The following is a 13879-nucleotide window of genomic DNA, read 5'->3' on the forward strand; positions in this document are numbered from 1 at the left end:
TAACGGGTATCTGGTAGTTAGGGGCCCAGATCAAAACTTACAAGGTCAAGTTTTCTCTGTCAGTCAAATCCATCTGACTATTGTCCACGACGCGGGATACCTTTCCACCTTCAGAATCAACCGTTTCGATAATGCCATTACTGGTAACTTGATCTTCAGCCTGAAGCTTATCGCGACGCTTGTTTTCCTGGCTCAAGTAGAACCTGAGAATTCCAATGATGATAGATGGAAGGATGCAAGCCACCTGAAATCGACTTAATAATCTGTTTATATATAGAGAGGGGGATGAAGACATACGACAAGCAAAATAATCCAAGTTGGTTTATACCGAGGCTGGCTTCTTGGTTAGTATATGCTCATAGGGATCTGTTCCAAGGCTCGAATTCTACTGACCTTCCACTCTGGCCGGAAAAGCTGAGGAGAAATGATATTTCCCAGGCCGTAGCCGATGTGATACAATGCAATGACTGTCGTTTTCTTCGTATGTCCAGCTGATGCATTTGCCGCCCAGATCATCACGACGGCATAGGGAATCCCAACAGTAGATCGAATCCAGATACCGCTAATTAGACCCCAGCGATTGGACCAAGGTAAAGCTGTTGTGTTGCAATATTAGAGAAATGTCTAATGCCCAGGTATGAGTCTCAAATAAGTACATACCGAGAAGGAGGATACTGGAAAGAGCGCCTGGAATGTAGGCAATCAAAGATATCCAGGCACGGGAGTTCTATTTGTTTTTAGCTTGACAATTCGGTCTTCCAGACAGAATTTAACTAACCTTTGTATAATATAGAGCAATTGCAGCTGATATAAGGGAGAAAAACGATACTATACCGGTAACACAGCCCAGGAGCGTTGTCTGAAGAATAGTGAAGCCGAAAGAGTTGATGATGAGTGAATACTGGTTAGTTATTCCGTTTGCCATTTCTTGTGACCAAGCGTGCAAGAAAAACAGCCATGTTTTGGGGTCTTTCAGCGCCTCGATAAATCTTTATAGCCAGTCAGTAAAGTTGTGGTGACTTGAGTCTCGAAATTTGGGGTACTGACTGATATCTCTTGAAAAGCTTCTGTTCGATTCCAGAGTGATTCTCTTTAATCCGCAGGATAGCCTTCGCGCGCTCTTCATAGGTGAGAAAGTTGGCATGGAGAGGGCTGTCTGGGAATAGGAAATAGACTGCGATGCCAAATATCACCGTTAAGACCCCAGTTATCACTGGTAGATGGTATTAGTGCTTGTGAATTAAAAGAGAAATAGGGACCCAAACCCATAAACCATTTCCACGGTGAAAAATCCCCTGTTTTGATCCAAAGCACACCATACGATAGAAGTCCAGAAGTTATGGGGCTTGAGTTTCCAATTGACCACATAATTGGCATCATGACCGCTTGCTCTCCATATGTAAAGAACATCGACATTGAAAGCAAGAATGCTGGCACGATGCACGCCTCGGCTACCCCGAGGAAAAAGCGCACCACGAACAGAGAGGCAAAGCTGTTGCAAGGTATGTGTAGCAATGTTATTCCACCCCTGAAGTACTGTTAATATCATCAGACCTATCAAGGAGGGTATTGACTTACCATATGATCAAATTTGCCGCCAACCATTTAGCCACAGGGAATCTTTGCAAAGCCCAATTCTGAGGCCATTCTGCCAGCAGATATCCAAAATAGAAGATCGAGGAGAGCCAATTGTATTGATTTGAATCCAAATGCGCATCTTGCATTATTCCAAGAATTGCTGAGCTGCCTAACTGCGCAAAGTTAGCTGATAACCCCTGATATGGAAACCCGCGCTTTACTTACTGTCTGTTTATCCACATACATGAGATGATATCCAATGCATAGAAAAGGCAGGATCCGCCATAGGCATTTATTTCGAATTTGTAGAGCCTCTTGGGGTGTGGGCTCCTCCACTTGAATCTTGGAAAAGAGCTTGAAACTCTCATCGGCAAACTGATCTGGGACTTTCGGCGCTGTGTTTAGCTCGCTTTCGCTTTCGTTTTCCTCCTTTGCCTGCGCTGAGGCTTTGACACCATGATCGGATGACCCAGAACTCATGACAGAAACGTATATTACTTCTTGAATAATGCGAAAATTTTCTGCCACAAATAATTACTCCGAACGTTGGAATGTTTATTTCGGGGAAATGTCAATATTTTAGATGAATGCTCTAGAAAACGACAGCTATTGCGCAATGTTCTTCCAAGCCTTCGCCTTCATCCCCATGCCGGACAGATTCCGACACATAAAGACATACTCTATTGGAGAAAATCCTCCGCCAGGACTTTCAAGCACGGGAAACGACAAGCCGTTTGCCGGGCTCTCATAAGTGCCTTGAAAATACGTCACGAGATGCAAAAAGCACGCATCAAGTCGCCATCGCCGTAATTGCGGAGAAGATGCACTGCTGACGTGCTCGGCATTTACTGTCGCGATAGCTATTTAATTTATCAGACTTAGACATCGACAACATTGAATTTATCTCGCGATATTACTTGATTCCTCAAAAGTGAAACAGCTTCTATCTTGAAATGGGTGAGAGGCAGGATACTCTACGGGTCATAATCGCCGGCGCCGGCATTGCGGGGCTTGCGACAGCGATCTCATTGTCACAAATCGCTTCGATCACAAACATAGACATCCAACTTTACGAGCAAGCACCCGAGCTGCTGGAAATCGGAGCCAGTATTGCACTCAGCCCAAATGTATGATTCCATCTCTCTGAATAGCGCTTTGTTCTAATGGATATGGTTCTCGTTAGGGAATGCGCACCTTGGAAAAGCTAGGAGTGGACAAAGCACTCACCGATGAGTTTGGTTATAGAGGACCAAGTGGCATACCACAAATCTTTCGGTATGATGATTGTGTATCATTTAATTGCGTATAGATTGACTTATCATCATGATTTTAGTCACTGGAAGACCGACCAGGTTATCTCGGTCGACACTCACACCAATGTCCCCAACCCTCGCCATCATACCACTCGGTTCCATCGAGGCCATCTACATGCAGCTCTTCTTGAACATGTTCCCAGAGAGTCTATACATCTAGGGAAGAAGATAATCCATGCGGAGGCTGATAAAAATGGCGTCACTCTGCATTTCGAGGATGGGAGTAGTGTGCAAGGTGATGTTTTGATCGGGGCAGATGGAATTCGATCGGTAAAAATCCATTGACAAATCAGACGCCAAAACTGTACTAATATTGGCTCTAGGCTGTTAGGAAATCATTCTTGCCTGACTACAGGCTCCGTTTCAGTGGAAAGGTCTTTATGAGATCAACATTTGACGCATCTTTGGTGGAAGGGAAAATCCCCAATCTACCTTCCGACTCCATGCATTGGGTAAGTCATAAGAGCATGTGTTATTCCATTAAATAGTTGCTGACTATGAGAGTAGTGGGGACCACGAGATAATTTCTTTGCCTCTAGACTTGGTATAGTACCTCAACAATCCCGCATATAGGTAGTCTGCTAATGAACCCAGGCAAGGACCAGTATACAACAGTCGGGGCTTACGATGACCCCCGCACGGAAGAAGAGCTCGAAAACAGCATTGCATGGAATCAACGTGGAAATGTTGAGTTTCTAAGGGAGAAGTACAAGGTATGTTACTATATCACTCTCCCGAGTCCCTGTGATCTGAGGCTCACCAAACTAGAACTGGAATCCAACGATCAAAGCCCTAACTGAACTCACACCCCATACCAATTTATATCCCAACTTCGCTGGAGATGCTCTCTCGACCTGGGTGTTTGATTCTCGGGTCACTCTCATCGGCGATGCCGCACACGCCCATGGGGGGGGCTTTCGCTGCTGGGGGCTCGTTGGCATTGGATGATACTCTTGCTCTTGGCCTTGCCTTTCGGCATGTCTTCGGCGCCCAAACTTCCGGACAGACTTTCTCGAGTGAGAATATCAAGAAGGCGTTGGGATTATACAGCAACACGAGGCAGCCGCACACAGCTCGTATACTGCGCATTGTTCACAATCAAATCGATAAAAGAGGCGCGCAGTTTACCTCAGCCGAAGAGGAGGATGAGGCGTTGGTTGCCAGAATGAGAAGCAGGCCAAATACGGAATGGTTATCAGAACATGATGTCGAAGCTGCATTCGCAGCTACGCTTGAGCAGGTGGAGGTAATAGAAGCCTCAGATCAAGCGCAAGCCTCGAAGAGCACAAAGACAGTTCCAGAATCGAGCTCTGGTACTAGTACTAGTATACAGCTCGAAGGCAGCAAGCTATAGGCTTCACTAGTCTTATTGTTTATGTAGAGGAAATGAACTAGTTCGTTGAGAAAGATGGTTCTATGGATCTTTCGAAAATTTGCTAGTAAATAGTACTAGTAGGTAGGAATAACGGCTCTGACCAAAACACAAGACTTCCCACAGCTGAATCTCGGAAGATACCAAGGGTTAGGATTACTAAGGCGCTCTTTTTATGCTTGGGATTTATATTCCCCCAAATAACTGGGAAATGGAAATTATCCAAGGTTCCAAGTTCTCCTACCTAGTCGAAGCAAGAAATTCGATAGAAATGGTACCTATAATGGCATCCATGCATTGTCGCAGACATATGTATATTATACAAGAACAATTGAGACAGAAAAACAAGATCCCAACTCCCAGCCCATAGAAATTGGAGGGCCAAAACCAATCTAATCACACAAGATGCAAATCTTTACAATTCTCCCTCCGACTTAGTTCTTCTTCTTTCCAGAGCCCTGGTTCTCCTCCTGGCCAAAGGAGCTAATCAAGTCAAGCAAATTATCCTCTTCTTCTTGTTCAGCCTGAGCCTGGGCCTTAGCAGCCTCCTCCTTGGCCTTAGCGGCCGCAGGATCCTTGGGCGCAGCATCGGCCGGGGCGTCCGCGGGAGGAGCGCTCGCATCCCAGCTGCGACCGAAACGCGCACGGAAAGCCGCGAGGCGACCGGCCTCATCGTCTTCAACATTCATCAGCTTGCTGCTAGACGGGTTCCAGAGCAGGGAATTGCGCGTGTCACGGGTGGAACGATAGACGGGGGCGGGCGAGGTGGTGCGGTGCGTGAAGGCGCTGCCGTCGGTGAGGGTGATGAGCTGAGTGAAGGTGTATGGGCGCTTCGGGCGGCGCAGGAGTGAAGCGTGACGGCATTGGGAGCAGACAAAAGTTGTGGCTTTAGATTGGGAGGTCGGGAGTTGGCTGGGCAGGATGGTGGATGTTGTGCTCGATACCGTGGCCGCGGTGCGGCGGAGGGAGGTATGCAGGGACATTGTGGGTGGCGTATCCTCGAGCAAAGCGAGTCAATACGAGGGATTGCGAGATAGGCAGCCCTAGAGAAGTATGCTGTGGAGCTGGGACACAATTAAGGAGGCGAGGGCGGAGTTGCGGCGGGTTGAGGTTATACAACTTCCGAAGCAGAGAAATTATCGGCGATACACATTACGTAATCAACACGGGGATTTTTTGCGGGCAACACCTCTGCTGTCGCGCATTTCCTCCAATAACTCGCAGTCAGCCTCTTCGACATGATTACGCAGTGAGCGAAGAGATTCTTGTTTTCACGATCATTTATTTGCTACCCTCCCGCCGGTTGGAGATAGCTACACCTGTCCCACCAAGCACAATGAAGCTATCACTCGCACCAGTTGCGATGCGGAGAGGACTCGGAGGTGAGTTTATAAGCTCCCATGCCGAGATATCTGCTCTGAATAATGCTAATGGTACGGAGTAGGAGCATTTGATTCTGCAGTATTGACCTCTCGCTCGTCACGATCCTCTTTTGCCGTTCATATTCAACATTCGTCATACCGTCAACACCCATCCCGGCGACAATTTAGCAACACTACAGCTTTGCAAAGCCAGGCCTCCCAGTCTCCCAGCGAAAGCTCTTCAAACAATGAATCCAGTATATCCTCATCTCGGTCCGAATCCCTCTCCTCTACACCCGCGTCCTCAATATCGGAACAAGTTCGTCTCCTCATGCGCCAAGTCCCATACCCCGTCGCAATTATAACAGCAACCGATCCCACTGGACCGTCAGACACAACCTCTTTTCGCGGAATGACTGTTTCCTCCTTCAGTACCGTCACGCTTACTCCACACCCCGTCATATCCTTTAATGTCCGACGACCATCCGAAACCTTGAACGCCCTTCTATCTTCCGGCCGCTTCCTTGTGCACCTCCTCGCTCCCGGCCCGGCTACTGCTAGGCTTGCCAGAGACTTTTCAAAGGGAAATACTACATTGGCAAGCATGTTGAACGGACACGGAGACTTCGAGTTTGGCGCCTTGAGCGCAAACCCGGGCCAGGGACCAAGTCAAGAACGACCGCTCCCGCTACTAAGACGGCGGGCTCAAAGCTCAGAACAAGGGAATGTGGACTTCCCTATCGTCTTTGAATGTACACTTCACCCCAGTAAGATCGATGTACATGATCACTCGATCGTGCTGGGTACTGTTGTCCGCGCGATTGAGGGCTCTGGCTCTCAAGAGAGCATTGGTGAGAACTCGCCGGATGACTTGTGTTTGACGTATGCGAATACGCGATTCTGGAAGATGGGGAGTGAGATTTGATCAAATAAACAAAAATCCTGGATAGAGATTTGGTGGGATTGTACATATTATTTACTTCGGACGGGCTAGACTTCTTACTGTACATACTATACTGTGGAATAACTATAAAACAGACAAGATATAGACATCAATCGCATAATTAGTTACTGATTCATCAAGAACCTTGGAACCTACTACTAGTAGTAACTAGCAATCGCACAACTAGTACAAATACGTTAGGCCGTTCTTAGTAAATATACTAGAACTCTACGCTACTAGTGATACCTACTAGAGTAAGTAGGGTGTTTGAACGAAGAATAAGCTTTTTAGTCTCTAGGAACAGAACTGCGATTCATCTCACTGCAAACCTTGGAACCTGATCTAACCAAGTCATACATCTCACCGCGAGATACTAGTTGAGTGTCGAACAGTCATCATAATATGACCATCACGAAGCAACCCGGTGAGGACAAATATGTGAACGAAGAATGGGTAAATCACGAAAGGCGAACGATGATCCAACCGGATGGATGGGGAAGCACAGGTGCAAAGATCAGACAAGCCATTTATTTAGAAGACGCACAAAACCGAGAAATCAACCAATCAGTCAAGGGCAAGACAAAAGATTGTCAGCATCCGACGGCTGTTTGATAGATGCCAAATGTCTCAATCTCGAGCCGACCCTGGGCTGCCACTTCCACTTCTGGTACCACCGCTCCCGCTATCAGCCCCACTGCCTCGACTCGCAGCTCGCTGAAAAGGACTTAAAGAAGGGCGACCGCCCTGGAGAAAGCCATTTTCATTCGACCCAGACCGTTGCTTTTCGGAAAGCAGTTCGGCCAGCTCGAGCTGGAGGGGAGGCATCCGCTGAGCATCGAAATACTCGGAGCCATACTGGCTGCTACGGGTTGAGCGGTTAGAGAACGAACGATCTCGGTGGGTATCGGAAGCGAAGTAGGAGGCACCATTGCCAGGCGAAGAGGTCGGAAAATGGGGCATGAAAGCATCGTACGTTGGGCTGGTCGGATTTGACGAGTTGGCGTGGACCGGAGACGAGCTATGCAGAGGGCTGGACTTGGCTGGAGGGAAGCTGAGGGCTAGTAACGCCCGGCCATTCGGAGCGGAAGTAGTCGACAAGTTCAGAGACGAATTGTGGGTTTCGAGCAAAGGATTCGTGCCTGGAAGATTGCCCTCGGGAGTGAGGGGGCCAGAGTCCAGAAGCATCTGCTGCTGTTGCTGCTGAATCGTTTGTTCGATAGCGGACGCTTGCTGCCAAAGCTGACTGGTGCGTAGCTGGAAGTCCTGAACAGATTGACTGATGCTGCTGAACTGTTCTTGGAAATTGAGCTCTAACTTGGCATGATCTTGTTCCCGGGCAAATTGTTCGGCCGCACGACGTTCTCTTTCATTTAGTCCCTGCGCATTGGCGGAGATGATGCGCTCGTACTGTTCGTTGACTCGGGTACGACGGCCTTGAAGACGCTCGCGTTTCTGAATGACCAGGTTGAGCTCTTGCTCCATAGACGACACCTGTTGAGCGGCAGCAAGACGAGCCTCGGTGAGTTCTTCCTTTGTCGCGTTAAATCGGTCCAGTTGTCGCTCAAATTCGGTCTTGTGTGTAGACCACTCCTCGAGTTCTTCTTCGGGAACATTTTCCATATTATCCAACTGCACCTCCAAGGCTGAGGTTGCCTCTTCCGTTTGTCGAATGTTCCGCTCGAGTTGGAGCGAACGCTGCTTTTGGCGATTTTCGTCCGTTCCACTCTGAAGACGGTTGTTGAAATTGTCCAGTTCCCTCCGAATTTTAGAGATGAGAAGCTTGTGGTCGTTCTTGGTTTTCTTGAGTCGGGAGCGCTTTTCGTTTAATTTGGCTTCGGCATTGATGATGGAGTTTTTGAGCGTTGTCGTCGGGGATGAGGGTCGGTAAGGCGGCTGCGGAGGCGCGGGAACTACAGAAACAGCTACTATGTTTGTTAGACTTTGGTTAATTATAGGAGAATCATGCCGTGTAAACTCACCTTGCTCTGTATCAGCCGCCGTAGGAGTTTTGACGCTCATGACACATATTTCCTCGTCGGTATCGCTGCGGACAAAAGAGCAAGTATATGCACAATTGGGAGCAAGTCCGGAGATCTCGCCCGCCATTGAACCATACTCGGGCCATTGGAGGATTCCGAGACCTTGCAAATCGTAGCAGTTGCCCAAAGCGCCCCATTGACGCATACATAAAACGGTTCCATATCGCCATCTAATTGACCATTTCCACAAGAGCTTGGCACTGCGGTATCATCGACGAGATCACCAGCAGCGAACTTTATCGTAGCACTGTCCACATCTGTAATCCATACTAATCCATCATCAAGAGAGACGCCCTGGAGATCGTCCTCAGTCATCGTGAGACCACGGGTGGTTTTCGAAGACGCTCGCGAGTGTTCGTACTCCCGCATGACGGTGACCTTGGTGCTAGCGAGGGCGGCCCAGAATGGTTGACGGCTTCGAACTTGATTAGCTTGTCTCCTGCGTTTTTTAGCTGAAGTAAGCCGATCTTTTCCATCCTTGAGAAATTGACCATCGGGGCCGACGAGAGAAGATGAAAGACTGGCAGCCGACTCTAGAGCTGAATCATGCTGGGCTTGCGATCCGGCGGAGGCCTCAGTATCCCCACGTTTCCCACCCTTTTGTGGGGCGGGGACCGATTCTTAGCCATGGCCCGTCTCGCCATCGCAGTTCCGGCCTGTGCTAATATATGAACAGCGAGAAGGCTCCTTAGCCAACTCGGAGATGATTGTGATGCGGAACGTCGGAATTCGGCGGGTAAAAGATTTGAAAATTGAGAAAGAATATCAGGGCTGACGAGTTTGGCAGATGCGAGGTGGCCTATCACAAATTCCTGTATGCCTTTGCTGCGCACGATGTGAAGAAGCAGAACAATGCCCACGCACAGGCCATTGACCCCGCCGTTCTTCCCAGAGCCTCCGCCGCCGAGGGTGATGGCGACTTGAACGTGGGCTAAATCAATTGCAAAGTTTTGAGCCCAGTTCCACATAAAGAGGCCCCAGAAAAGAACGCAGAAGCCATCCATGGCGATCATCGTCCCCAAGGAGGGGGTTCCGGCAGGGCCCTGAAAGATATCGAAATTCGACGACAGAGAACCGGCGGCGGCACCACTCGGGGGCATGAAGGTGAGGGAGGCGAACAAGAATTGGACGAGGGTTAGGACCATTGGTGGGAGTTGAAGCAGAAAAATCAAGATGGCGATGGTGTCGTACATGGGGCACGACTTGAGGATGGTGGACGCGAACTGAAGCGGATTGATTGACGAGCTTGAACCCGATCGTTTGGAGACGCCATTGCGAGAAGCCGAGCCGGCGATGCCGCCGTTTTGCGACGAGGCACCGTTGGTCAGGCTGCAATCCATGTCTCCACCTCTGCTGTGTCCGTTTAACATCCCACGCACATTGCCATCTGCCTTGGCATCATCCGGCCCTTTTGTCACAAGTGTTGGCGAGGTGATCGCGGTATCACTGGTCGAACGGGTGGCGGACAGATCGATGGGAACGGTGGCCGAGCCGGGGGCAGAGCCGTTGCTGGGCGAGCCGTTCAGATGGCCGGAGGATTTCTGCTTGGTCACTTTCTTGCCGGGACCGACGAGGCCATTGTCGTGCCGATTGCTCTGGTTCTTCCTACTCGCGGCAGATGAGCGTGGCATGGACGAGGGAGCCCGAAACCCAGGTCCGAGTCAGCTTGGCGGGATGAGGCCAAGGACCGGGACCAGGCAGGGAGCGGAGGGACGAAATAGGGTAAAAAGGGAATTATCCCAGGTCAAGATGAGGGAAGAAGAGGAATAGAGAGAGTAGGAAAAATGGAAAGGAAGGAAGGGGAGTGGGGGGGGAGGGAGGGGGAGCAGGTAGAGAAAGGAAGGGTAAAGATGATACGAGAAGGGGAAAAGTGAAAAGTGACCTTGAAGTTGAGAGCCACCAAAGACGAAGAGGAAGACGAAAGAATCGGTCTTTACCGTACGATACGCCGTCGATCATCGCAAAAGCGGCAGGGGCCGCCTGCCGCTTTTACCATCAGGGTAGAGGACTAACATCAATGCTGGATTCAGTTTAGTATTAATTAGAGTAACAGAGGTATTAAGGTATTAATTAACTAAATTTCATTCCTAGAAGTATCACTAGTATTTAATATAGACAGTTATATACTGTATAGTACTATATGGTATACCTATACTGCGAATAGGGCTGGCGTTCCCCAAATAGAAAAACCTTTGCAGTTTCCACTTTTGGGACTGTACGTACCAGTGGTACCTTCCCTCTAAGCACCCTCATACTCATATGTATTTACAGCTCCCTCGTCAACATCGCATGATTGATTGCTCTGCTGTCTCTTCACTTTTGATTTGCCCCTACTGCAGCGCTATACCTCGCCTTAGCTCCATTTGCTTCCCGTCTTGCATTCCCTCAAAAAAGGGTCCCCTTAAGGCTGTGCAAAGCCACAATACGCGGAGTCCCGCGGCATTGTGATCTGACACGGCTTGTTCCCCCGTTTGCATCCTCGAATCTTCAAGGTCAAGTTTCAATCGTACATATCAGTATCAACCTGCTATCTCAAGGTCCGTCGATCATTCCCTACAGCGTTGGCTGCGGGGTCATCCTTGCACCAGACCTGGGGCATGCATGGAGACACGAGTCCCTGAGACGGCCCCTAACATTATTGGGAGGAGGGGGGGGGAGGATTTCTCGCGTTGATGAGCGAGGCTGCAGATGCAAACACGCACACTTGGCCGAGTTCCGGAGACTGCATACTGTACTAACATCATCCGCTTGGTCTAGTATCTCGGTATCATGCAAGAAAAGAAAGGGCAAATTGCCTAGGGTCTTCACATGCTCGGTTATCTCGTGCCTTGGAGGCTCCGCTGAGCAATGGCCAACGTGCGATCCACAATAATCTGGTTACTGGAGAGAGACAAGTGTGAGCAAAACATCCCCCCGCGCAGGACTCGCAGATCCTTGATCAGAGCCGATGTGCATTTCCACACCACACACGCACACACAGAAACACAGAGACCAGTCACACCAATCGATCCTCCGATTCTGCCCAGTTTTGCACCATCGGCCCCTCTCTTCCACCCCTCAAACTCATCAGGGTGCTTGGCAAAGGTTTCACTCGTAGATCAGCCACCGATCTGGCAAGGATCGTCCCTCCCGCCCGGTCTTGGTGATGGCTTGACCCCCCAGATTGCAGACACGTTTGACAACTTCCCGTTGATCCTCTCTGCGCCAAAGGCATGCCGGAAAAACTGCCTGCGACATAACGTGAGGGCCATGCCATGAAATACCGGACATCGCGCAACTTACCCCATGCTCTGTACAAGCTTTTGTGCCGTACCGCCTTTCCCGGCCTGGCACACGGCGGAGGAGTTAAGCCCGATAAACCGTTGGACAAGGTTGCGCCAGCGCCGGTCGATCCCTCAGGGCTCGCTCATTTGCCTCTTTCCGGCTTCTCTGCGCCGACATAACCGGTTAGGCCCCCGAACTGCTTGCCCACGATCGGGTTACTCATATGTAGCCCATACGCCCAAATTTTATTTTTCTTTGGCGAAGAATAAAATCAAATCAATCCATATTCAGGCTAAGATTTCCTGCATGTCTACTTGTCACATTCCAATGCGCGATGCTGAACTACGTGGCAAAGGGGGTCACAAATTAACTCTGGCGGTGTGCTTACATGACTCTGACTGGCGAGTAGTTAAGTGATTTTTTCGCTCGTCTAGAATGGCTAACGAGTCTTCCACTGTCAGTACTAGTATTAGGTCGTACCTATTTATACATGGTTCATATTTAATCCAGTAAGAATGAAAGTACTCTTTTTGATTACTTCTGCCAGAGGATGACTGTATGTATCCACTGAAAAACCGGTATTTTTGCATCATAACCCTAGAACCTTGGAGCCAAAGAGAGCTTGTATTTGAAAGTCCAGCGAAGCTAGGGACAATCTCTTTCAAGGTGCAGGCAAATTTCAATCACTCGAGTTCTATGAAAAGTGGCGAACGGCTTTCAAGTAATTCTTTTGGTATTGCGTATCCAGATTTGATTCTCGCCGTGGTCGACACTGATGTCTTCAGTTTTACCTTTAACGCCACCGGCTGGGATAGAATTTCGGCTGAGCTCTGCGATCGAGATTTCCCATGGACGCGCTTTTCTAAAATATTAAGACCATCAAGGGTAATCCCAAATGAACTCAACCCCCAAAAGGTTCGGATGATAATGCAAAGAAACGGTGTAGGAGTACAAGAAGAAGACGGGAATTGGATTTCCATGTACCAACTTGATGAATCTGCTATCATTGACTCTCTGAAAACACTTCAAGGGCATATCACCTGGTCAGTCATTTCAATAATGCGTGGAGAAGTGATAATTTCCACCGTTACCCGATGTAAATATACACGAATCTATTCTGGCTAGCTACTACCATCACTACTAGTACTACACAGAACAAAAGAAAATAGCCAAAGGACAATCAAACCTAACCTAACAAGCAACTGGCAAGGCACCGAATTCCGCAGGAGCATCGAAGAGGTTCAGTTCCTCGCCACGGCGACGAGTCAACCCATCAACGACCTCGCCGTTAGCCTTGTTCCACTGAGGCAGCTCATCATGAGCCACAGTACCGACATCTTCGCCGGCGTTCATACGCGAGACAAGATCCGAGCTACCCATATTTCCGCTACCAACATTGTAGGTCCAGGAGACCAACGCGGCATATTGGTTGTCGTTCAGGGTGACTGGATCCGCCAAGGCATTGGTGAGTCCATCTTGGTAGCTCTGTGTCTTGTTAGTCGCCGACCCATGTTTCTGAGCCAAAACAGTGTTAAGAACCTACCACCAGATCACTAGCCAGAAGCTGGCTCGCAGACTCCTCGGTTAAAGGCTGGTTTGCGACTTCGGAGCATGAAGCGTCACCGCAGAGATGGCCGTAGCCGATCGTAGGGTTGCCGAAACCGTCGTCATAGACGCTTGGCTCGAATGACTCGAAGCTCTTTATCAAATTCAGGCCATTTGCATTGACTGGGGGTCCAGTGCAGGCAATTGCCAGAGCAGGCAGGGCGGCTACAAGAAGCTTGAAGGACATTATGGACGATGAGAAAAGCAGGAATCGATTGAGAGAAAAGTTGAATATTCTAGTTCCAGTCGATGCCCGGATCTATCTCGAGCTTTTAAATCTTTGTGAATTGTTGGCCAAGACGCTATGAACTCGATGGATAGATCTCTTAGGTTCATACTTCGTAACGATAGGTTGATAGGAAGGGAAATACGAGCAGAATTGGGGCTCCAAAGCAGCAGAGTAT

At 49.1% G+C, this 13879-nt stretch overlaps 7 protein-coding genes across 7 annotated transcripts; 3 read left to right on the forward strand and 4 right to left on the reverse strand.

The window, feature by feature from the left end:
• Window positions 1-37: 37 nt before the first annotated feature.
• N7509_006940 (uncharacterized protein) lies at window positions 38-2058 on the reverse strand (the record flags this gene model as incomplete). The annotated part of the gene is made up of 9 exons (XM_056631577.1): window positions 38-244; window positions 298-333; window positions 394-596; window positions 661-727; window positions 779-989; window positions 1048-1213; window positions 1266-1528; window positions 1579-1751; window positions 1804-2058. The coding sequence occupies 9 exons, from the start codon at window positions 2056-2058 to the stop codon at window positions 38-40; spliced, it is 1581 nt and encodes a 526-aa protein (XP_056487128.1).
• Window positions 2059-2531: 473 nt separating this feature from the next.
• N7509_006941 (FAD-dependent oxidoreductase) lies at window positions 2532-4245 on the forward strand (the record flags this gene model as incomplete). Its single annotated transcript, XM_056631578.1, has 6 exons — window positions 2532-2705; window positions 2762-2853; window positions 2912-3161; window positions 3215-3343; window positions 3431-3604; window positions 3733-4245. The coding sequence occupies 6 exons, from the start codon at window positions 2532-2534 to the stop codon at window positions 4243-4245; spliced, it is 1332 nt and encodes a 443-aa protein (XP_056487129.1).
• A 452-nt stretch (window positions 4246-4697) lies between these two features.
• Window positions 4698-5246, reverse strand: N7509_006942 (mitochondrial 54S ribosomal protein bL31m; the record flags this gene model as incomplete). Its single annotated transcript, XM_056631579.1, has 1 exon — window positions 4698-5246. One exon carries the CDS (start codon window positions 5244-5246, stop codon window positions 4698-4700), a length of 549 nt encoding a protein of 182 aa, XP_056487130.1.
• Window positions 5247-5599: 353 nt separating this feature from the next.
• N7509_006943 (flavin reductase family protein) lies at window positions 5600-6549 on the forward strand (the record flags this gene model as incomplete). The annotated part of the gene is made up of 2 exons (XM_056631580.1): window positions 5600-5645; window positions 5708-6549. 2 exons carry the CDS (start codon window positions 5600-5602, stop codon window positions 6547-6549), a joined length of 888 nt encoding a protein of 295 aa, XP_056487131.1.
• A 420-nt stretch (window positions 6550-6969) lies between these two features.
• N7509_006944 (uncharacterized protein) lies at window positions 6970-7179 on the forward strand (the record flags this gene model as incomplete). Its single annotated transcript, XM_056631581.1, has 1 exon — window positions 6970-7179. The coding sequence occupies one exon, from the start codon at window positions 6970-6972 to the stop codon at window positions 7177-7179; it is 210 nt and encodes a 69-aa protein (XP_056487132.1).
• A 15-nt stretch (window positions 7180-7194) lies between these two features.
• Window positions 7195-10237, reverse strand: N7509_006945 (uncharacterized protein; the record flags this gene model as incomplete). The annotated part of the gene is made up of 4 exons (XM_056631582.1): window positions 7195-8489; window positions 8547-8708; window positions 8786-9203; window positions 9281-10237. The coding sequence occupies 4 exons, from the start codon at window positions 10235-10237 to the stop codon at window positions 7195-7197; spliced, it is 2832 nt and encodes a 943-aa protein (XP_056487133.1).
• Window positions 10238-13061: 2824 nt separating this feature from the next.
• N7509_006946 (lysozyme) lies at window positions 13062-13662 on the reverse strand (the record flags this gene model as incomplete). Its single annotated transcript, XM_056631583.1, has 2 exons — window positions 13062-13355; window positions 13414-13662. 2 exons carry the CDS (start codon window positions 13660-13662, stop codon window positions 13062-13064), a joined length of 543 nt encoding a protein of 180 aa, XP_056487134.1.
• Window positions 13663-13879: the final 217 nt, after the last annotated feature.

The sequence above is a fragment of the Penicillium cosmopolitanum genome (genome assembly GCF_028827165.1).
Source record: "Penicillium cosmopolitanum strain IBT 29677 chromosome Unknown utg000008l:1.0-4398992.0:1.0-4402845.0, whole genome shotgun sequence".
NCBI lineage: Eukaryota > Fungi > Ascomycota > Eurotiomycetes > Eurotiales > Aspergillaceae > Penicillium > Penicillium cosmopolitanum.